The sequence below is a fragment of the Oncorhynchus keta genome, unplaced genomic scaffold, assembly GCF_023373465.1.
Source record: "Oncorhynchus keta strain PuntledgeMale-10-30-2019 unplaced genomic scaffold, Oket_V2 Un_contig_9363_pilon_pilon, whole genome shotgun sequence".
Taxonomy (NCBI): domain Eukaryota; kingdom Metazoa; phylum Chordata; class Actinopteri; order Salmoniformes; family Salmonidae; genus Oncorhynchus; species Oncorhynchus keta.
The window spans coordinates 65,787-90,000 of NW_026290501.1; the positions used below are offsets into that span (position 1 = coordinate 65,787).

Below are 24,214 nucleotides of genomic sequence, written 5' to 3' on the forward strand. Positions count from 1 at the left end.
TGTTCTCTAATGAACATGACCCTGGTTGAAACAGTGTTCTCTAATGAACAGGACCCTGGTTGAAACAGTGTTCTCTAATGAACAGGACCCTGGTTGAAACAGTGTTCTCTAATGAACATGACAGGACCCTGGTTGATACAGTGTTCTCTAATGAACATGACCCTGGTTGATACAGTGTTCTCTAATGAACATGACCCTGGTTGATACAGTGTTCTCTAATGAACATGACCCTGGTTGAAACAGTGTTCTCTAATGAACAGGACCCTGGTTGATACAGTGTTCTCTAATGAACATGACAGGACCCTGGTTGAAACAGTGTTCTCTAATGAACATGACATGACCCTGGTTGAAACAGTGTTCTCTAATGAACATGACCCTGGTTGAAACAGTGTTCTCTAATGAACATGACCCTGGTTGATACAGTGTTCTCTAATGAACATGACCCTGGTTGAAACAGTGTTCTCTAATGAACAGGACCCTGGTTGAAACAGTGTTCTCTAATGAACAGGACCCTGGTTGATACAGTGTTCTCTAATGAACATGACCCTGGTTGATACAGTGTTCTCTAATGAACAGGACCCTGGTTGATACAGTGTTCTCTAATGAACATGACCCTGGTTGATACAGTGTTCTCTAATGAACATGACCCTGGTTGATACAGTGTTCTCTAATGAACATGACCCTGGTTGAAACAGTGTTCTCTAATGAACATGACCCTGGTTGAAACAGTGTTCTCTAATGAACATGACCCTGGTTGAAACAGTGTTCTCTAATGAACAGGACCCTGGTTGAAACAGTGTTCTCTAATGAACATGACCCTGGTTGACATGACAGTGTTCTCTAATGAACAGGACCCTGGTTGAAACAGTGTTCTCTAATGAACATGACCCTGGTTGAAACAGTGTTCTCTAATGAACATGACCCTGGTTGATACAGTGTTCTCTAATGAACATGACCCTGGTTGAAACAGTGTTCTCTAATGAACAGGACCCTGGTTGAAACAGTGTTCTCTAATGAACATGACCCTGGTTGAAACAGTGTTCTCTAATGAACATGACAGGACCCTGGTTGATACAGTGTTCTCTAATGAACATGACCCTGGTTGATACAGTGTTCTCTAATGAACATGACCCTGGTTGAAACAGTGTTCTCTAATGAACATGACAGGACCCTGGTTGATACAGTGTTCTCTAATGAACATGACCCTGGTTGAAACAGTGTTCTCTAATGAACATGACCCTGGTTGAAACAGTGTTCTCTAATGAACATGACCCTGGTTGATACAGTGTTCTCTAATGAACATGACCCTGGTTGAAACAGTGTTCTCTAATGAACAGGACCCTGGTTGATACAGTGTTCTCTAATGAACATGACCCTGGTTGAAACAGTGTTCTCTAATGAACATGACCCTGGTTGAAACAGTGTTCTCTAATGAACAGGACCCTGGTTGATACAGTGTTCTCTAATGATGACATGACCCTGGTTGAAACAGTGTTCTCTAATGAACATGACCCTGGTTGAAACAGTGTTCTCTAATAAACATGACCCTGGTTGAAACAGTGTTCTCTAATGAACATGACCCTGGTTGAAACAGTGTTCTCTAATGAACAGGACCCTGGTTGATACAGTGTTCTCTAATGAACATGACCCTGGTTGAAACAGTGTTCTCTAATGAACAGGACCCTGGTTGATACAGTGTTCTCTAATGAACATGACCCTGGTTGAAACAGTGTTCTCTAATGAACATGACCCTGGTTGAAACAGTGTTCTCTAATGAACAGGACCCTGGTTGATACAGTGTTCTCTAATGAACATGACCCTGGTTGAAACAGTGTTCTCTAATGAACATGACCCTGGTTGAAACAGTGTTCTCTAATGAACAGGACCCTGGTTGAAACAGTGTTCTCTAATGAACATGACATGACCCTGGTTGAAACAGTGTTCTCTAATGAACATGACAGGACCCTGGTTGAAACAGTGTTCTCTAATGAACATGACCCTGGTTGATACAGTGTTCTCTAATGAACATGACCCTGGTTGAAACAGTGTTCTCTAATGAACATGACCCTGGTTGAAACAGTGTTCTCTAATGAACATGACCCTGAAACAGTGTTCTCTAATGAACATGATACAGTGTTCTCTAATGAACATGACCCTGGTTGAAACAGTGTTCTCTAATGAACATGACCCTGGTTGAAACAGTGTTCTCTAATGAACATGACCCTGGTTGATACAGTGTTCTCTAATGAACATGACCCTGGTTGAAACAGTGTTCTCTAATGAACATGACCCTGGTTGATACAGTGTTCTCTAATGAACATGACCCTGGTTGATACAGTGTTCTCTAATGAACATGACCCTGGTTGAAACAGTGTTCTCTAATGAACATGACAGGACCCTGGTTGAAACAGTGTTCTCTAATGAACATGACCCTGGTTGAAACAGTGTTCTCTAATGAACATGACCCTGGTTGAAACAGTGTTCTCTAATGAACATGACCCTGGTTGATACAGTGTTCTGTAATGAACATGACATGACCCTGGTTGAAACAGTGTTCTCTAATGAACATGACCCTGGTTGAAACAGTGTTCTCTAATGAACAGGACCCTGGTTGATAGTGTTCTCTAATGAACATGACCCTGGTTGATACAGTGTTCTCTAATGAACAGGACCCTGGTTGAAACAGTGTTCTCTAATGAACATGACATGACCCTGGTTGAAACAGTGTTCTCTAATGAACATGACCCTGGTTGATACAGTGTTCTGTAATGAACATGACATGACCCTGGTTGAAACAGTGTTCTCTAATGAACATGACCCTGGTTGAAACAGTGTTCTCTAATGAACATGACCCTGGTTGATACAGTGTTCTCTAATGAACAGGACCCTGGTTGAAACAGTGTTCTCTAATGAACATGACCCTGGTTGATACAGTGTTCTCTAATGAACATGACCAATCATTGTGGATGTGTTCCATGGCTTCTGGTTGGGAAATGTACGTACGGTCACTGGGGACGACGTCATTAATGAAGCCGGTGACTGTTGTGGTAAACTCAATGTTATCGGATGGTTAACAAATGTGACCGACCTCCCCGATTCGGTCTTATGTAGCAACATTTGAAATTGTGTTTTGTACATTGGATAAATGTAGAGACTGAGGTAGAGAATGGTACATCATACACTACAGGTGAGGAACAATGGGGAAGTAATTCTGCTTTGAAAGTTGATAAACTTGTAACCCCACTTTTAGAAAATGGCCCTTGAATGTTTTGGTAACTACTGGAGAGCTCTGTCTACACCCTCTTAAGCATTAGCCCCACCCATCTCTTTAAGGATTCACATATGAGGCCATGTGCTAAACCGAGTGAGTAGTGTAGTAAACAACCAAAGATTAAGACTAATAGTGGTCAAAGTAGTCACCTACAATAAGGAAAAACTCTAGGTAAAAAACATTGTCTAGACATGTCTAGACATGTTCATGAAATACAATAGATGGCTGTAATCACACCTGGCTAACTTGATGGGTCCTGTATTCATCTGGTGAAGTGTTCTGTTTCGACATCTAGCTAACTAAACAATTAACCGGCATAATCCCAACTCCTACTACTGTTAGGTTCTAAATATCAGAGTAAGAACTCAACGGACACTGAAAGCTTAAACCAAGTTTATTCATCCCAAATGATCGAACAGCTGAACCAACAAAATCATTCACACAGCACTGACATTTAACCCTTCCTCCTATGCATCTGAACAGCCAATCCCCATCTCTGTCATGCTGACTGGCAGAACCTTGGTGATATCTGTTCTAACTCACTTCATCTGACCTTCTAACCCCAAATGGGCTACCAGACTGTCTCTCCTCCCCAACTCACGGTGACTGGTACCAGACTGTCTCTTCTCCTCCCAGAGTGATCCAGACTGATGGCTAACAATAACATATCCTGTCATAATGTAAACCTTCCCCGATGGCTAACAACATCTCTGACATATCCTGACATTACCTTTATACATTACCCTACCTGACATATCCTGAGTGTAAACCTTATACATACCTCTACCTCTCTCTGACATAATGTAAACCTTATACATTACCCTACGTCTCTCTGACATAATGTAAACCTTATACATTACCCTCCCTCTGACATAATGTAAACCTTATACATTACCCTACGTCTCTGACATAATGTAAACCTTATCAATTACCCTCCCTCTCTCTCACATATCCTGACATAATGTAAACCTTATACATTACCCTACGTCTCTCTGACATAATGTAAACCTTATACATTAGCCTACCTCTCTCTGACATATCCTGACATAATGTAAACCTTATACATTACCCTACCTCTCTCTGACATAATGTAAACCTTATACATTACCCTCCCTCCCTCTGACATAATGTAAACCTTATACATTACCCTACGTCTCTGACATAATGTAAACCTTATCAATTACCCTCCCTCTCTCTCTCACATATCCTGACATAATGTAAACCTTATACATTACCCTACCTCTCTCTGACATATCCTGACATAATGTAAACCTTATACATTACCCTACGTCTCTCTGACATAATGTAAACCTTATACATTACCCTCCCTCCCTCTGACATAATGTAAACCTTATACATTACCCTACGTCTCTGACATAATGTAAACCTTATCAATTACCCTCCCTCTCTCTCACATATCCTGACATAATGTAAACCTTATACATTACCCTACCTCTCTCTGACATATCCTGACATAATGTAAACCTTATACATTACCCTACCTCTCTCTGACATATCCTGACATAATGTAAACGTTACCCTCCCTCCCTCAGTGAATAAGTATATTTCATATTCTCAGAACCCAACCTGTTATATAATTATTCAACATGTCAAATGGCCACGAAACCTTTCATAGAGCTGAAAGCCCACGCATTCTCTTCAACAAATATACAGTCATGTTGATCTTAGAAGTGTTTACTTTGGCCAGATCAACAGGTAGTATTGACTCTACAGTTAACCCTCTTCATCCACTGGCTGTAACATTACATTATATAACTCTACAGCTAAACCTCTTCATCCACTGGTATCACATTAGATAGCTTCATAAAAAATAGTATCCCTTTGAGATGAATTCATGGAAATAGACAAATAATTTGATCAAACATTAAAATATTAAGAGACTAACTAGAAATGATTTCCATAGAAACTAGGTGAAAAGACAGTTCCCTTTTGGAGTACAGTAACCATCCTGGTTCCCTGAGTGTCTGGCGGAAAGTCATAACACCTTAGACCAGGTGTGTGTCACACCTTGGAGAAGGCTGTCAGCAGGGCTCCAGCGAGAACCAATGAGAACGCCATGCCCAGGATGAGGAAGTTACACCAACCCTGAGGACGAGAGGAGAGGTCATTTAAGCAATAGAAGCGATTGACCATATCGGGCATTATTGCTTAATTATGCCACGGCATTGTTGAATACTATTCAATTCTGATTGGCTAGAAGGGCATTCTAAGGGGTAATACCAGACGGACAGGTAGTAAAGATGTTGGACACCTCTGAAGGTGGCAGCTAGCATTATTTTACTGTTGTTGCAGCATCTGAGGACCTAAGGAGGTGAACATTCACTTCTCCTTCTCCTATCTGAGGACCTAAGGAGGTGAACATTCTCTTCTCCTTTTCCTATCTGAGGTGAACATTCTCTTCTCCTATCTGAGGACCTAAGGAGGTGAACATTCACTTCTCCTTTTCCTATCTGAGGTGAACATTCTCTTCTCCTATCTGAGGACCTAAGGAGGTGAACATTCTCTTCTCCTTTTCCTATCTGAGGTGAACATTCTCTTCTCCTATCTGAGGACCTAAGGAGGTGAACACTTCTCCTTTTCTATCTTCTCCTTCTCCTATCTGAGGACCTAAGGAGGTGAACATTCTATCTGAGGTTCTCCTATCTGAGGACCTAAGGAGGTGAACATTCTCTTCTACTTCTCCTATCTGAGGACCTAAGGAGGTGAACATTCTCTTCTCCTTCTCCTATCTGAGGACCTAAGGAGGTGAACATTCACTTCTCCTTCTGCTATCTGAGGACATAAGGAGGTGAACATTCACTTCTCCTATCTGAGGACCTAAGGAGGTGAACATGCACTTCTCCTTCTCCTATCTGAGGACCTGAGGTGAACATTCACTTCTCCTTCTCCTATCTGAGGACCTAAGGAGGTGAACATTCACTTCTCCTATCTGAGGACCTAAGGAGGTGAACATTCACTTCTCCTTCTCCTATCTGAGGCCCTGTGGAGGTGAACATTCACTTCTCCTATCTGAGGACTTAAGGAGGTGAACATTCACTTCTCCTATCTGAGGACATAAGGAGGTGAACATTCACTTCTCCTGCTATCTGAGGACATAAGGAGGTGAACATTCACTTCTCCTATCTGAGGACCTAAGGAGGTGAACATTCACTTCTATCTGAGGACAGGAGGTGAACATTCACTTCTCCTTCTCCTATCTGAGGACATAAGGTGAACATTCACTTCTTCTCCTATCTGAGGACCTAAGGAGGTGAACATTCACTTATCCTATCTGAGGACCTAAGGAGGTGAACATTCACTTCTCCTATCTGAGGACAGGAGGTGAACATTCACTTCTCCTTCTGCTATCTGAGGACCTAAGGAGGTGAACATTCTGAGGACCTTGCTATCTGAGGACTTCTCTATCTGAGGACCTAAGGAGGTGAACATTCACTTCTCCTTCTCCTTCCTATCTGAGGACTTCTCCTTCTGCTATCTGAGGACCTAAGGAGGTGAACATTCACTTCTCCTGCTATCTGAGGACCTAAGGAGGTGAACATTCACTTCTCCTTCTGCTATCTGAGGACCTAAGGAGGTGAACATTCACTTCTCCTTCTATCTGAGGACATAAGGAGGTGAACATTCACTTCTGCTATCTGAGGACCTAAGGAGGTGAACATTCACTTCTCCTTCTGCTATCTGAGGACCTAAGGAGGTGAACATTCACTTCTCCTTCTCCTATCTGAGGACCTAAGGAGGTGAACATTCACTTCTCCTTCTGCTATCTGAGGACATAAGGAGGTGAACATTCTCTTCTCCTTCTCCTATCTGAGGACCTAAGGAGGTGAACATTCACTTCTCCTTCTCCTCTCTAAGGAGGTGCTATCTGAGGACCTAAGGAGGTGAACATTCACTTCTCCTTCTGCTATCTCTGAGGACCTAAGGAGGTGAACATTCACTTCTCCTGCTATCTGAGGACCTAAGGAGGTGAACATTCACTTCTCCTTCTGCTATCTGAGGACCTAAGGAGGTGAACATTCACTTCTCCTTCTGCTATCTGAGGACATAAGGAGGTGAACATTCTCTTCTCCTTCTCCTATCTGAGGACCTAAGGTGAACATTCACTTCTCCTTCTCCTATCTGAGGACCTAAGGAGGTGAACATTCACTTCTCCTATCTGAGGACCTAAGGAGGTGAACATTCACTTCTCCTTCTGCTATCTGAGGACCTAAGGAGGTGAACATTCACTTCTCCTGCTATCTGAGGACCTAAGGAGGTGAACATTCACTTCTCCTGCTATCTGAGGACCTAAGGAGGTGAACATTCACTTCTCCTTCTCCTATCTGAGGACATAAGGAGGTGAACATTCACTTCTCCTTCTGCTATCTGAGGACATAAGGAGGTGAACATTCACTTCTCCTTCTGCTATCTGAGGACCTAAGGAGGTGAACATTCACTTCTCCTGCTATCTGAGGACCTAAGGAGGTGAACATTCTTCTCCTTCTCCTATCTGAGGACCTAAGGAGGTGAACATTCACTTCTCCTTCTCCTATCTGAGGACCTAAGGAGGTGAACATTCACTTCTCTTTCCTTTAATTTGTTCTTAACTGACTTGCCTCGTTAAATAAATAAAATCCTCCCATGTTTCTCATTTGACCAGCTGTTTTCAGCAACTGGTATTGTTGAAGTCGGTTTACATTTTACATTACATTTAAGTCATTTAGCAGACGCTCTTATCCAGAGCGACTTACAAATTGGTGCATTCACCTTATGACATCCAGTGGAACAGCCACTTTACAATAGTGCATCTAAATATTTTAAGGGGGGTGAGAAGGATTACTTTATCCTATCCTAGGTATTCCTTAAAGAGGTGGTGTCTCCGGAAGGTGGTGATTGACTCCGCTGTCCTGGCGTCGTGAGGGAGTTTGTTCCACCATTGGGGGCCAGAGCAGCGAACAGTTTTGACTGGGCTGAGCGGGAACTGTACTTCCTCCTCAGTGGTAGGGAGGCGAGCAGGCCAGAGGTGGATGAACGCAGTGCCCTTGTTTGGGGCCTGATCAGAGCCTGGAGGTACTGAGGTGCCGTTCCCCTCACAGCTCCGTAGGCAAGCACCATGGTCTTGTAGCGGATGCGAGCTTCAACTGGAAGCCAGGGGGAGAGAGGAGGAGCGGGGTGACGTGAGAGAACTTGGGAAGGTTGAACACCAGACGGGCTGCGGCGTTCTGGATGAGTTGTAGGGTTTAATGGCACAGGCAGGGAGCCCAGCCAACAGCGAGTTGCAGTAATCCAGACGGGAGATGACAAGTGCCTGGATTAGGACCTGCGCCGCTTCCTGTGTGAGGCAGGGTCGTACTCTGCGGATGTTGTAGAGCATGAACCTACAGGAACGGGCCACCGCCTTGATGTTAGTTGAGAACGACAGGGTGTTGTCCAGGATCACGCCAAGGTTCTTAGCGCTCTGGGAGGAGGACACAATGGAGTTGTCAACCGTGATGGCGAGATCATGGAACGGGCAGTCCTTCCCCGGGAGGAAGAGCAGCTCCGTCTTGCCGAGGTTCAGCTTGAGGTGGTGATCCGTCATCCACACTGATATGTCTGCCAGACATGCAGAGATGCGATTCGCCACCTGGTCATCAGAAGGGGGAAAGGAGAAGATTAATTGTGTGTCGTCTGCATAGCAATGATAGGAGAGACCATGTGAGGATATGACAGAGCCAAGTGACTTGGTGTATAGCGAGAATAGGAGAGGGCCTAGAACAGAGCCCTGGGGACACCAGTGGTGAGAGCGCGTGGTGAGGAGACAGATTCTCGCCACGCCACCTGGTAGAGCGACCTGTCACGTAGGACGCAATCCAAGCGTGGGCCGCGCCCGGAGATGCCCAACTCGGGAGAGGGTGGAGAGGAGGATCTGATGGTTCACAGTATCGAAGGCAGCCGATAGGTCTAGAAGGATGAGAGCAGAGGAGAGAGAGTTAGCTTTAGCGGTGCGGAGCGCCTCCGTGATACAGAGAAGAGCAGTCTCAGTTGAATGACTAGTCTTGAAACCTGACTGATTTGGATCAAGAAGGTCATTCTGAGAGAGATAGCGGGAGAGCTGGCCAAGGACAGCACGTTCAAGAGTTTGAGAGAAAAGAAAGAAGGGATACTGGTCTGTAGTTGTTGACATCGGAGGGATCGAGTGTAGGTTTTTTCAGAAGGGGTGCAACTCTCGCTCTCTTGAAGACGGAAGGGACGTAGCCAGCGGTCAGGGATGAGTTGATGAGCGAGGTGAGGTAAGGGAGAAGGTCTCGGAAATGGTCTGGAGAAGAGAGGAGGGGATAGGGTCAAGCGGGCAGGTTGTTGGGCGGCCGGCCGTCACAAGACGCGAGATTTCATCTGAGAGAGAGGGGAGAAAGAGGTCAGAGCACAGGGTAGGGCAGTGTGAGCAGAACCAGCGGTGTCGTTTGACTTAGCAAACGAGGATCGGATGTCGTCAACCTTCTTTTCAAAATGGTTGACGAAGTCATCTGCAGAGAGGGAGGAGGGGGAGGGGGGAGGAGGATTCAGGAGGGAGGAGAAGGTGGCAAAGAGCTTCCTAGGGTTAGAGGCAGATGCTTGGAATTTAGAGTGGTAGAATGTGGCTTTAGCAGCAGAGACAGAGGAGGAAAATGTAGAGAGGAGGGAGTGAAAGGATGCCAGGTCCGCAGGGAGGCGAGTTTTCCTCCATTTCCGCTCGGCTGCCCGGAGCCCTGTTCTGTGAGCTCGCAATGAGTCGTCGAGCCACGGAGCGGGGAGGGAGGACCGAGCCGGCCTGGAGGATAGGGGACATAGAGAGTCAAAGGATGCAGAAAGGGAGGAGAGGAGGCAGAATCAGGAGATAGGTTGGAGAAGGTTTGAGCAGAGGGAAGAGATGATAGGATGGAAGAGGAGAGAGTAGCGGGGGAGAGAGAGCGAAGGTTGGGACGGCGCGATACCATCCGAGTAGGGACAGTGTGGGAAGTGTTGGATGAGAGCGAGAGGGAAAAGGATACAAGGTAGTGGTCGGAGACTTGGAGGGGAGTTGCAGTGAGGTTAGTGGAAGAACAGCATCTAGTAAAGATGAGGTCGAGCGTATTGCCTGCCTTGTGAGTAGGGGGGGGGTGAGAGGGTGAGGTCAAAAGAGGAGAGGAGTGGAAAGAAGGAGGCAGAGAGGAATGAGTCAAAGGTAGACGTGGGGAGGTTAAAGTCGCCCAGAACTGTGAGAGGTGAGCCGTCCTCAGGAAAGGAGCTTATCAAGGCATCAAGCTCATTGATGAACTCTCCGAGGGAACCTGGCGGGCGATAAATGATAAGGATGTTAAGCTTGAAAGGGCTGATAACTGTGACAGCATGGAATTCAAAGGAGGCGATAGACAGATGGGTAAGGGGAGAAAGAGAGAATGACCACTTGGGAGAGATGAGGATCCCGGTGCCACCACCCCGCTGGCCAGAAGCTCTCGGGGTGTGCGAGAACACGTGGGCGGACGAAGAGAGAGCAGTAGGAGTAGCAGTGTTATCTGTGGTGATCCATGTTTCCGTCAGTGCCAAGAAGTCGAGGGACTGGAGGGAGGCATAGGCTGAGATGAACTCTGCCTTGTTGGCCGCAGATCGGCAGTTCCAGAGGCTACCGGAGACCTGGAACTCCACGTGGGTCGTGCGCGCTGGGACCACCAGATTAGGGTGGCCGCGGCCACGCGGTGTGGAGCGTTTGTATGGTCTGTGCAGAGAGGAGAGAACAGGGATAGACAGGCTACAGAAGAGGCTACGCTAATGCAAGGAGATTGGAATGACAAGTGGACTACACGTCTCGAATGTTCAGAAAGTTAAGCTTACGTAGCAAGAATCTTATTGACTAAAATGATACAGTACTGCTGAAGTAGGCTAGCTGGCAGTGGCTGCGTTGTTGACACTACACTAATCAAGTCGTTCCGTTGAGTGTAATAGTTTCTACAGTGCTGCTATTCGGGGGCTAGCTAGCAGTGTTGATTACGTTACGTTGCGTTAAAAGAACGACAATAGCTGGCTAGCTAACCTAGAAAATCGCTCTAGACTACACAATTATCTTTGATACAAAGACGGCTATGTAGCTAGCTATGTAGCTAGCTACGATCAAACAAATTAAACCGTTGTGCTGTAATGAAATGAAATGAAAATGTGATACTACCTGTGGAGCGAAGCGGAATGCGACCGGGTTGTTGAGTGCGGAAGTTCTATTCGGTAGACGTTGGCTAGCTAGCAGTGTCTCCTACGTTAAGGATGACAAATAGCTGGCTAGCTAACCTCGGTAAATTAAGATAATCACTCTAAGACTACACACTCTAAACTACACAATTATCTTGGATACGTAGACAGCAAAGACAACTATGTAGCTAGCTAACACTACACTAATCAAGTCGTTCAGTTGAGTGTAATAGTTTCTACAGTGCTGCTATTCGGTAGACGGTGGACGTTGGCTAGCTGCTGGGCAGATAGCAGTGTAGACTACGTTAGGACGACGAAATACGATAATTACGCAATTATCTTTGATACAAAGACGGCTATGTAGCTAGCTAAGAAGAAATTGCTAAGATTAGACAAATCAAACCGTTGTACTATAATGAAATGTAATGAAAAGTTATACTACCTGCGGACCGAAGTGCGGATGCGACCGCTCGCTCCAACCCGGAAGTTCAGAAGGTGTCCTATTGACGTATTTACTAGCCTAGTGTTTGATATGAGATCATCTGTCATGAACAGTGTCCTGACGAGAGAGAAGCTTTTCTACGGCGAAATCGCGTCTCATCAGCTCATTGTTTTGATCTGTTTTATTTGCACCAAAGAAAACAAGTGAGGTTGGAAGGCCAAGGACTTATGAAGTCCAGCAACCTAATAAATGGGTTAGTCTTTATATAAATGACTAGTGGGGCGTTGTCCCAACCATGTAGTCTTATTTACAAGATATATATATATAAATGACTAGTGGGCGTCGTCCCAACCACGTAGTCTTATTTACAAGATATAGTACAGTCAGCGTTTATCCCACCACTTCTCAACCTCATATTCATCATCTCCAGCACCAAACCAGTCTCCATGTGAAAACTGTTTATATGATCTGTGGCTAAACGGCCCTAAAGAACACTTCTCTGTGACATCACAGGCCAGGACCTAAAGAACGCTTCTCTGTGACATCACAGGCCAGGACCTAAAGAACGCTTCTCTGTGACATCACAGGCCAGGACCTAAAGAACGATTCTCTGTGACATCACAGGCCAGGATCTAAAGAACGCTTCTCTGTGACATCACAGGCCAGGACCTAAAGAACGCTTCTCTGTGACATCACAGGCCAGGCACCAAAGAACGCTTCTCTGTGACATCACAGGCCAGGACCTAAAGAACGCTTCTCTGTGACATCACAGGCCAGGACCTAAAGAACGCTTCTCTGTGACATCACAGGCCAGGACCTAAAGAACGCTTCTCTGTGACATCACAGGCCAGGACCTAAAGAACGATTCTCTGTGACATCACAGGCCAGGATCTAAAGAACGCTTCTCTGTGACATCACAGGCCAGGACCTAAAGAACGCTTCTCTGTGACATCACAGGCCAGGACCTAAAGAACGCTTCTCTGTGACATCACAGGCCAGGACCTAAAGAACGCTTCTCTGTGACATCACAGGCCAGGACCTAAAGAACGCTTCTCTCTGACATCACAAGCCAGGATCTAAAGAATGCTTCTCTGTGACATGCTTCTCATAAATCATTTGACATTTTCGAAATTGATCAAATATCAAATCTAGTGTAAAGGCATTTTAGAAGCTTTGCCTCCGTAGCTAATACCGGACACTCACTCTTCATCGCGCAGGCTTCTAAACTCCCCACTCCATTTAATGCCAAGATGTATTTTTTATTATACTTTTGTAATGTTTTTTTTGTGACATTAATCATAATTACAGTCTATCAGGTTGCGTGATTTACTCAGTGGATTTATTTTTTATAAAAATGAGTACATGGACAGAGAATTGTGTAGTTGGTACTAAAATGTGAGCATGTTGGTAGGTCTGATACCAGTCAAATGCGAGCATGTTGGTAGGTCTGATACCAGTCAAATGCGAGCATGTTGGTAGGTCTGATACCAGTCAAATGCGAGCATGTTGGTAGGTCTGATACCAGTCAAATGCGAGCATGTTGGTAGGTCTGATACCAGTCAAATGCGAGCATGTTGGTAGGTCTGATACCAGTCAAATGCGAGCATGTTGGTAGGTCTGATACCAGTCAAGTTGACACCACCTACTCAAGGATTTTTCTTTATTTTGACTATTTTCTACATTGTAGAATAATAGTGAAGATCAGCACTATGAAATAACACATGGAATCATGTAGTAACCAAAAAAAAAAAGTGTTAAACAAATTAAAATATATTTGATATATTTGAGATTCTTCAAATAGCCACCCTTTTACCTTGATGACAGCATGGCATTCTCTCAACCAGCTTCATGAGTTAGTCACCAGGAATGCATTTCAATTAACAGGTGTGCCTTCTTAATGCGTTTGAGATATTTGTAACTCACAACTGAAAAAGGTCAACATGTTTCTATAAGTTTGCTTTGGTAATATATGTGGTAACATATTGTTGAATAGAACAGTTACCTACCTTAACCTCCTTAAAGACCACCACTCCCCAAAGAGCTGCAATCAGACCAGGACCCTACAGAGACACAGTAAAGTGGGGCGGCAGGGTAGCCTAGTTAGAGCGTTGGACTAGTAACTGGAAGGTTGCAAGTTCAAACCCCCGAACTGACTTGCCTAGTTAAATAAAGGTAAAATAAATAACGCCGTAGCATCAACACAGTACCGCTGTAGTATTAATATAGTACCGCTGTAGTATTAATATAATACCGCTGTAGTATTAATATAATACCGCTGTAGTATTAATATAATACCGCTGTAGTATTAATATAATACCGCTGTAGTATTAATATAATACCGCTGTAGTATTAATATAATACCGCTGCAGTAGTAACACAGTACCGCTGTAGTATTAATATAATACCGCTGTAGTATTAACATAATACCGCTGTAGTATTAATATAATACCGCTGTAGTATTAATATAGTACCGCTGTAGTATTAATATAGTACCGCTGTAGTATTAATATAGTACCGCTGTAGTATTAATATAGTACCGCTGTAGTATTAACACAGCACCGCTGTAGTATTAATATAATACCGCTGTAGTATTAATATAGTACCGCTGTAGTATTAATATAATACCGCTGTAGTATTAATATAGTACCGCTGTAGTATTAATATAATACCGCTGTAGTATTAATATAGTACCGCTGTAGTATTAACACAGCACCGCTGTAGTATTAATATAATACCGCTGTAGTATTAACACAGCACCGCTGTAGTATTAATATAATACCGCTGCAGTATTAATATAATACCGCTGTAGTATTAATATAATACCGCTGTAGTATTAACACAGCACCGCTGTAGTATTAATATAATACCGCTGTAGTATTAACATAATACCGCTGTAGTATTAATATAGTACCGCTGTAGTATTAATATAATACCGCTGTAGTATTAATATAGTACCGCTGTAGTATTAATATAATACCGCTGCAGTATTCATAATACCGCTGTAGTATTAATATAATACCGCTGCAGTATTAATATAGTACCGCTGTAGTATTAACACAGCACCGCTGTAGTATTAATATAGTACCGCTGTAGTATTAATATAATACCGCTGTAGTATTAACATAATACCGCTGTAGTATTAACATAGTACCGCTGCAGTATTAATATAATACCGCTGTAGTATTAATATAGTACCGCTGTAGTATTAACATAATACCACTGTAGTATTAACATAATACCGCTGTAGTATTAATATAGTACCGCTGTAGTATTAATATAGTACCGCTGTAGTATTAATATAATACCGCTGTAGTATTAATATAATACCGCTGTAGTATTAACATAATACCGCTGTAGTATTAATATAGTACCGCTGTAGTATTAATATAATACCGCTGTAGTATTAATATAATACCGCTGTAGTATTAACACAGCACCGCTGTAGTATTAATATAATACCGCTGCAGTATTAATATAATACCGCTGTAGTATTAACACAGCACCGCTGTAGTATTAATATAATACCGCTGTAGTATTAATATAGTACCGCTGTAGTATTAACATAATACCGCTGTAGTATTAACATAATACCGCTGTAGTATTAATATAATACCGCTGTAGTATTAATATAATACCGCTGTAGTATTAACATAATACCGCTGTAGTATTAATATAATACCGCTGTAGTATTAATATAATACCGCTGTAGTATTAACACAGCACCGCTGTAGTATTAATATAATACCGCTGTAGTATTAATATAATACCGCTGTAGAATTAACACAGCACCGCTGTAGTATTAATATAATACCGCTGTAGTATTAACACAGCACCGCTGTAGTATTAATATAATACAGCTGTAGTATTAATATAGTACCGCTGTAGTATTAATATAATACCGCTGTAGTATTAATATAATACCGCTGTAGTATTAACATAATACCGCTGTAGTATTAACATAATACCGCTGTAGTATTAATATAGTACCGCTGCAGTATTAATATAGTACCGCTGTAGTATTAACACAGCACCGCTGTAGTATTAATATAATACCGCTGTAGTATTAATATAGTACCGCTGTAGTATTAATATAATACCGCTGTAGTATTAATATAATACCGCTGTAGTATTAATATAATACCGCTGTAGTATTAACAATACCGCTGTAGTATTAATATAGTACCGCTGCAGTATTAATATAGTACCGCTGTAGTATTAACACAGCACCGCTGTAGTATTAATATAATACCGCTGTAGTATTAATATAATACCGCTGTAGTATTAATATAATACCGCTGTAGTATTAATATAATACCGCTGTAGTATTAATATAATATAATACCGCTGTAGTATTAATATAATATAATACCGCTGCAGTAGTAACACAGTACCGCTGTAGTATTAATATAGTACCGCTGTAGTATTAATATAGTACCGCTGTAGTATTAATATAATACCGCTGTAGTATTAATATAATACCGCTGTAGTATTAATATAATACCGCTGTAGTATTAATACAGCACCGCTGTAGTATTAATATAATACCGCTGTAGTATTAATGTAATACCGCTGTAGTATTAATACAGCACCGCTGTAGTATTAACACAGTACCGCTGTAGTATTAACATAATACCGCTGTAGTATTAACATAATACCGCTGTAGTATTAATATAATACCGCTGTAGTATTAATATAATACCGCTGTAGTATTAATATAATACCGCTGTAGTATTAATATAATACCGCTGTAGTATTAATATAATACCGCTGTAGTATTAATATAATACCGCTGTAGTATTAACATAATACCGCTGTAGTATTAACACAGCACCGCTGTAGTATTAATATAATACCGCTGTAGTATTAATATAATACCGCTGTAGTATTAATATAATATAATACCGCTGTAGTATTAATATAATACCGCTGCAGTAGTAACATAATACCGCTGCAGTAGTAACACAGTACCGCTGTAGTATTAACATAGTACCGCTGTAGTATTAATATAATACCGCTGTAGTATTAATATAATACCGTTGTAGTATTAATATAATACCGCTGTAGTATTAACATAATACCGCTGTAGTATTAACACAATACCGCTGTAGTATTAACACAATACCGCTGTAGTATTAACACAATACCGCTGTAGTATTAACACAATACCGCTGTAGTATTAACATAATACCGCTGTAGTATTAATATAATACCGCTGTAGTATTAATATAATACCGCTGTAGTATTAACGTAATACCGCTGTAGTATTAACACAGTACCGCTGTAGTATTAACACAATACCGCTGTAGTATTAACACAATACCGCTGTAGTATTAACACAATACCGCTGTAGTATTAACATAATACCGCTGTAGTATTAACATAATACCGCTGTAGTATTAATATAATACCGCTGTAGTATTAATATAATACCGCTGTAGTATTAATATAATACCGCTGTAGTATTAATATAATACCGCTGTAGTATTAATATAGTACCGCTGTAGTATTAATATAGTACCGCTGTAGTATTAATATAGTACCGCTGTAGTATTAACATAGTACCGCTGTAGTATTAACATAGTACCGCTGTAGTATTAACATAATACCGCTGTAGTATTAACATAATACCGCTGTAGTATTAACATAATACCGCTGTAGTATTAACATAATACCGCTGTAGTATTAACATAATACCGCTGTAGTATTAACATAATACCGCTGTAGTATTAACATAATACCGCTGTAGTATTAACATAATACCGCTGTAGTATTAATATAGTACCGCTGTAGTATTAATATAATACCGCTGTAGTATTAATATAATACCGCTGTAGTATTAATATAGTACCGCTGTAGTATTAACATAATACCGCTGTAGCATTAACACAGTACCGCTGTAGTATTAACACAGTACCGCTGTAGTATTAACATAATACCGCTGTAGTATTAATATAATACCGCTGTAGTATTAACATAATACCGCTGCAGTAGTAACACAGTACCGCTGTAGTACCGCTGTAGTATTAACACAGTACCGCTGTAGTATTAACACAGCACCGCTGTAGTATTAATATAATACCGCTGTAGTATTAACACAGTACCGCTGTAGTATTAACACAGCACCGCTGTAGTATTAACACAGCACCGCTGTAGTATTAACACAGTACCGCTGTAGTATTAACATAATACCGCTGTAGTATTAACACAGTACCGCTGTAGTATTAACATAATACCGCTGTAGTATTAACATAATACCGCTGTAGTATTAACACAGCACCGCTGTAGTATTAACACAGCACCGCTGTAGTATTAATATAATACCGCTGTAGTATTAATATAATACCGCTGTAGTATTAATATAATACCGCTGTAGTATTAATATAATACCGCTGTAGTATTAATATAATACCGCTGTAGTATTAATATAATACCGCTGTAGTATTAATATAATACCGCTGTAGTATTAATATAATACCGCTGTAGTATTAATATAATACCTCTGTAGTATTAATATAATACCTAGCTGTAGTATTAATATAATACCGCTGTAGTATTAATATAATACCGCTGTAGTATTAACATAATACCGCTGTAGTATTAACATAATACCGCTGTAGTATTAACTAATCTACCGCTGTAGTATTAATATAATACCGCTGTAGTATTAATATAATAGGTGTAGTATTAATATAATATAATACCGCTGTAGTATTAATATGTACCGGGAGTATAACTCTCTAGGTGCTGTGTAGTACCATAGTATAACTCTCTGTAGTATTAATATAATACCTCTGTAGTATTAATATAATACCGCTGTAGTATTAATATAATAGGCTGTAGTATTAATATAATACCGCTGTAGTATTAATATAATACCGCTGTAGTATTAATACAATACCGCTGTAGTATTAATATAATACCTCTGTAGTATTAATATGTACCGCTGTAGTATTAACTAATACCGCTGTAGTATTGTACCGCTGTAGTATTAACATAATACCGCTGTAGTATTAACATAATACCGCTGTAGTATTAACATAATACCGCTGTAGTATTAACATAATACCGCTGTAGTATTAACATAATACCGCTGTAGTATTAACATAATACCGCTGTAGTATTAATATAATACCGCTGTAGTATTAATATAATACCGCTGTAGTATTAACATAATACCGCTGTAGTATTAACATAATACCGCTGTAGTATTAACGTAATACCGCTGTAGTATTAACACAATACCGCTGTAGTATTAACACAATACCGCTGTAGTATTAACACAATACCGCTGTAGTATTAACACAATACCGCTGTAGTATTAACACAATACCGCTGTAGTATTAACACAATACCGCTGTAGTATTAATATAATACCGCTGTAGTATTAACGTAATACCGCTGTAGTATTAACGTAATACCGCTGTAGTATTAACACAGTACCGCTGTAGTATTAACACAATACCGCTGTAGTATTAACACAATACCGCTGTAGTATTAACACAATACCGCTGTAGTATTAACACAATACCGCTGTAGTATTAACATAATACCGCTGTAGTATTAATATAATACCGCTGTAGTATTAATATAATACCGCTGTAGTATTAATATAATACCGCTGTAGTATTAATATAGTACCGCTGTAGTATTAACATAGTACCGCTGTAGTATTAACATAATACCGCTGTAGTATTAACATAATACCGCTGTAGTATTAACATAATACCGCTGTAGTATTAACATAATACCGCTGTAGTATTAACATAATACCGCTGTAGTATTAACATAATACCGCTGTAGTATTAACATAATACCGCTGTAGTATTAATATAGTACCGCTGTAGTATTAATATAGTACCGCTGTAGTATTAATATAATACCGCTGTAGTATTAATATAATACCGCTGTAGTATTAATATAGTACCGCTGTAGTATTAACATAATACCGCTGTAGCATTAACACAGTACCGCTGTAGTATTAACACAGTACCGCTGTAGTATTAACATAATACCGCTGTAGTATTAATATAATACCGCTGTAGTATTAACATAATACCGCTGCAGTAGTAACACAGTACCGCTGTAGTACCGCTGTAGTATTAACACAGTACCGCTGTAGTATTAACACAGCACCGCTGTAGTATTAATATAATACCGCTGTAGTATTAATATAATACCGCTGTAGTATTAACACAGTACCGCTGTAGTATTAACACAGCACCGCTGTAGTATTAATATAATACCGCTGTAGTATTAATGTAATACCGCTGTAGTATTAATATAATACCGCTGTAGTATTAACACAGCACCGCTGTAGTATTAACACAGCACCGCTGTAGTATTAACACAGCACCGCTGTAGTATTAATATAATACCGCTGTAGTATTAATATAATACCGCTGCAGTATTAACATAATACCGCTGTAGTATTAACACAGCACCGCTGTAGTATTAACACAGCACCGCTGTAGTATTAACACAGCACCGCTGTAGTATTAACACAGCACCGCTGTAGTATTAACACAGCACCGCTGTAGTATTAACACAGTACCGCTGTAGTATTAACACAGTACCGCTGTAGTATTAATATAATACCGCTGTAGTATTAACACAGTACCGCTGTAGTATTAACACAGTACCGCTGCAGTATTAACACAGTACCGCTGCAGTAGTAACACAGTACCGCTGTAGTATTAATAGTACCGCTGTAGTATTAATAGTACCGCTGTAGTATTAACATAATACCGCTGTAGTATTAACACAGTACCGCTGTAGTATTAACACAGTACCGCTGTAGTATTAACACAGCACCGCTGTAGTATTAACACAGCACCGCTGTAGTATTAACATAGTACCGCTGTAGTATTAACACAGCACCGCTGTAGTATTAACACAGCACCGCTGTAGTATTAACACAGTACCGCTGCAGTATTAACACAGTACCGCTGCAGTAGTAACACAGTACCGCTGTAGTATTAATAGTACCGCTGTAGTATTAATAGTACCGCTGTAGTATTAATATAATACCGCTGTAGTATTAACACAGTACCGCTGTAGTATTAACACAGTACCGCTGTAGTATTAACACAGCACCGCTGTAGTATTAACACAGCACCGCTGTAGTATTAACATAGTACCGCTGTAGTATTAACACAGCACCGCTGTAGTATTAATATAGTACCGCTGTAGTATTAATGTAGTATTAATATAGTACCGCTGTAGTATTAATATAATACCGCTGTAGTATTAATATAATACCGCTGTAGTATTAACATAATACCGCTGTAGTATTAATATAGTACCGCTGTAGTATTCATATAATACCGCTGTAGTATTAACATAATACCGCTGTAGTATTAACATAATACCGCTGTAGTATTAATATAGTACCGCTGTAGTATTAATATAGTACCGCTGTAGTATTAATATAATACCGCTGTAGTATTAATATAGTACCGCTGTAGTATTAATATAATACCGCTGTAGTATTAACATAATACCGCTGTAGTATTAATATAGTACCGCTGTAGTATTAACATAATACCGCTGTAGTATTAACATAGTACCGCTGTAGTATTAACATAATACCGCTGTAGTATTAACACAGCACCGCTGTAGTATTAACACAGCACCGCTGTAGTATTAATATAATACCGCTGTAGTATTAATATAATACCGCTGTAGTATTAACACAGCACCGCTGTAGTATTAACACAGCACCGCTGTAGTATTAATATAATACCGCTGTAGTATTAATATAATACCGCTGTAGTATTAACATAATACCGCTGTAGTATTAATATAGTACCGCTGTAGTATTAATATAGTACCGCTGTAGTATTAATGTGGTGACACAGTACTGCTGTAGTATTAATATAGTACCGCTGTAGTACTAATGTAGTATTAATATAGTACCGCTGTAGTACTAATGTAGTATTAATATAGTACCGCTGTAGTAGTAATACTCACCGTGGTTATTATGGGGAAACTGACCACAGCACTCAGGTAGGTGTTGGCCAGAAACCAGCAGCAGGTAGCAATACCCCACATCACCCCAGAGACAAAGCCTGGATGAAAATACACACAGTGTAAATAACCCTACAATCTAACCAGGCAGTGTAGCACTAGTCTGGGTGTGTGTGTACCAGGGAGTATAACTCTCTAGGTGTGTGTGTACCAGGGAGTATAACTCTCTAGGTGTGTGTGTACCAGGGAGTATAACTCTCTAGGTGTGTGTGTACCAGGGAGTATAACTCTCTAGGTGTGTGTGTACCAGGGAGTATAACTCTCTAGGTGTGTGTGTACCAGGGAGTATAACTCTCTAGGTGTGTGTGTACCAGGGAGTATAACTCTCTAGGTGTGTGTGTACCAGGGAGTATAACTCTCTAGGTGTGTGTGTACCAGGGAGTATAACTCTCTAGGTGTGTGTGTACCAGGGAGTATAACTCTCTAGGTGTGTGTGTACCAGGGAGTATAACTCTCTAGGTGTGTGTGTACCAGGGAGTATAACTCTCTAGGTGTGTGTGTACCAGGGAGTATAACTCTCTAGGTGTGTGTACCAGGGAGTATAACTCTCTAGGTGTGTATTGCTCTAGGGTAGACTCTAGGTGTGTGTACCAGGTAGTATTGCTCTAGGGTAGACTCTAGGTGTGTTCTTCATGGCAGCGCAGTAGATCAGGAAGTAGACCGTACTGGTCAGGAATATCCCACTGAACTGGGCAAACACATAGTCCAGATCTATACACACACACACAGAGAGGAAAGAAAATATCAGCCAGGTGCTGCTGGAGATCGAGATGTATAGAGATCACAACATATCCCTGCCATTATAGTGGCACCATAGAGATGTATAGAGATCACAACGTATCTCTGCCATTATGGCACCATAGAGATGTATAGAGATCACATTGTATCTCTGCCATTATGGTGGCACCATAGAGATGTATAGAGATCACATTGTATCTCTGCCATTATGGTGGCACCATAGAGATATATAGAGATCACATTGTATCTCTGCCATTATGGCACCATAGAGATGTATAGAGATCACATTGTATCTCTGCCATTATGGCACCATAGAGATCACATTGTATCTCTGCCATTATGGCACCATAGAGATGTATAGAGATCACATTGTATCTATGCTGTTATGGTGGCACCATAGAGATGTATAGAGATCACATTGTATCTCTGCCATTATGGCACCATAGAGATGTATAGAGATCACATTGTATCTCTGCCATTATGGTGGCACCATAGAGATGTATAGAGATCATTGTATCTGTGGCATTATGGCACCATAGAGATCATTGTATCTATGCTGTTATGGTGGCATTATGGCACCATAGAGATCGTAACGTTGTACCTCCATTTGAAAGTAGTACATTTTCTTCTTCTTATGATGTTTGAAAAAAGTGCAAAGCTAATATTGGTGATTTACCGCCACCTGCAGTGCTGGAGCCATGAAATCAAATAATTCTTCCCAAAAACAAAAGACAATCTCTCTGCAGCGGTAAAGGGGAGAGACGGGTAATGCAGCTGTGAGGGGGAGAGACGGGTAATGCAGCTGTGAGGGGGAGAGACGGGTAATGCAGCCGTGAGGGGGAGAGACGGGTAATGCAGCCGTGAGGGGGAGAGACGGGTAATGCAGCCGTGAGGGGGAGAGACGGGTAATGCAGCCGTGAAGGGGAGAGACGGGTAATGCAGCCGTGAAGGGGAGAGACGGGTAATGCAGCCGTGAAGGGGAGAGACGGGTAATGCAGCCGTGAGGGGGAGAGACGGGTAATGCAGCTGTGAGGGGGAGATACGGGTAATGCAGCTGAAGGGGAGAGACGGGTAATGCAGCTGTGAGGGGGAGAGACGGGTAATGCAGCGCTGAAGGGGAGAGACGGGTAATGCAGCTGTGAGGGGGAGATACGGGTAATGCAGCGGTGAGGGGGGGAGACGGGTAATGCAGCTGAAGGGGAGAGACGGGTAATGCAGCCGTGAGGGGGAGAGACGGGTAATGCAGCCGTGAAGGGGAGAGACGGGTAATGCAGCCGTGAGGGGGAGAGACGGGTAATGCAGCTGTGAGGGGGAGAGACGGGTAATGCAGCTGTGAGGGGGAGATACGGGTAATGCAGCTGAAGGGGAGAGACGGGTAATGCAGCTGTGAGGGGGAGAGACGGGTAATGCAGCGCTGAAGGGGAGAGACGGGTAATGCAGCTGTGAGGGGGAGATACGGGTAATGCAGCGGTGAGGGGGGGAGACGGGTAATGCAGCTGAAGGGGAGAGACGGGTAATGCAGCTGTGACGTACCAAACTGGCTTGCCCCGGTGAAGCGG

At 41.7% G+C, this 24,214-nt stretch overlaps 1 protein-coding gene and 2 long non-coding RNA genes across 3 annotated transcripts in view; 1 reads left to right on the top strand and 2 right to left on the bottom strand.

The window, feature by feature from the left end:
• Positions 1–4,950: 4,950 nt before the first annotated feature.
• Positions 4,951–24,214, bottom strand: part of LOC127927095 (transmembrane protein 144-like) — a 32,217-nt gene continuing 12,953 nt past the window's right edge. The window contains exons 7-11 of the mRNA XM_052512884.1: positions 24,189–24,214; positions 22,509–22,628; positions 21,861–21,958; positions 13,898–13,951; positions 4,951–5,377 (exon numbers count right to left, since the gene is read on the bottom strand). The exon at positions 24,189–24,214 is cut by the window's right edge and continues 93 nt beyond it. Coding sequence (XP_052368844.1) covers positions 5,294–5,377; positions 13,898–13,951; positions 21,861–21,958; positions 22,509–22,628; positions 24,189–24,214 — 382 coding nt within the window. The 3' untranslated portion in view covers positions 4,951–5,293. The remainder of the gene's footprint in view (positions 5,378–13,897; positions 13,952–21,860; positions 21,959–22,508; positions 22,629–24,188) is intronic.
• On the top strand, positions 5,624–7,734 carry LOC127927087 (uncharacterized). The gene is made up of 6 exons (XR_008126099.1): positions 5,624–5,747; positions 5,941–6,117; positions 6,318–6,354; positions 6,824–7,115; positions 7,385–7,587; positions 7,674–7,734. It is a non-coding gene; the product is annotated as an uncharacterized LOC127927087 (long non-coding RNA).
• LOC127927086 (uncharacterized) lies at positions 5,701–7,390 on the bottom strand. Its single transcript, XR_008126098.1, has 5 exons — positions 7,211–7,390; positions 6,936–6,978; positions 6,816–6,858; positions 5,944–6,648; positions 5,701–5,845 (listed from the first exon to the last, which is right to left on the bottom strand). It is a non-coding gene; the product is annotated as an uncharacterized LOC127927086 (long non-coding RNA).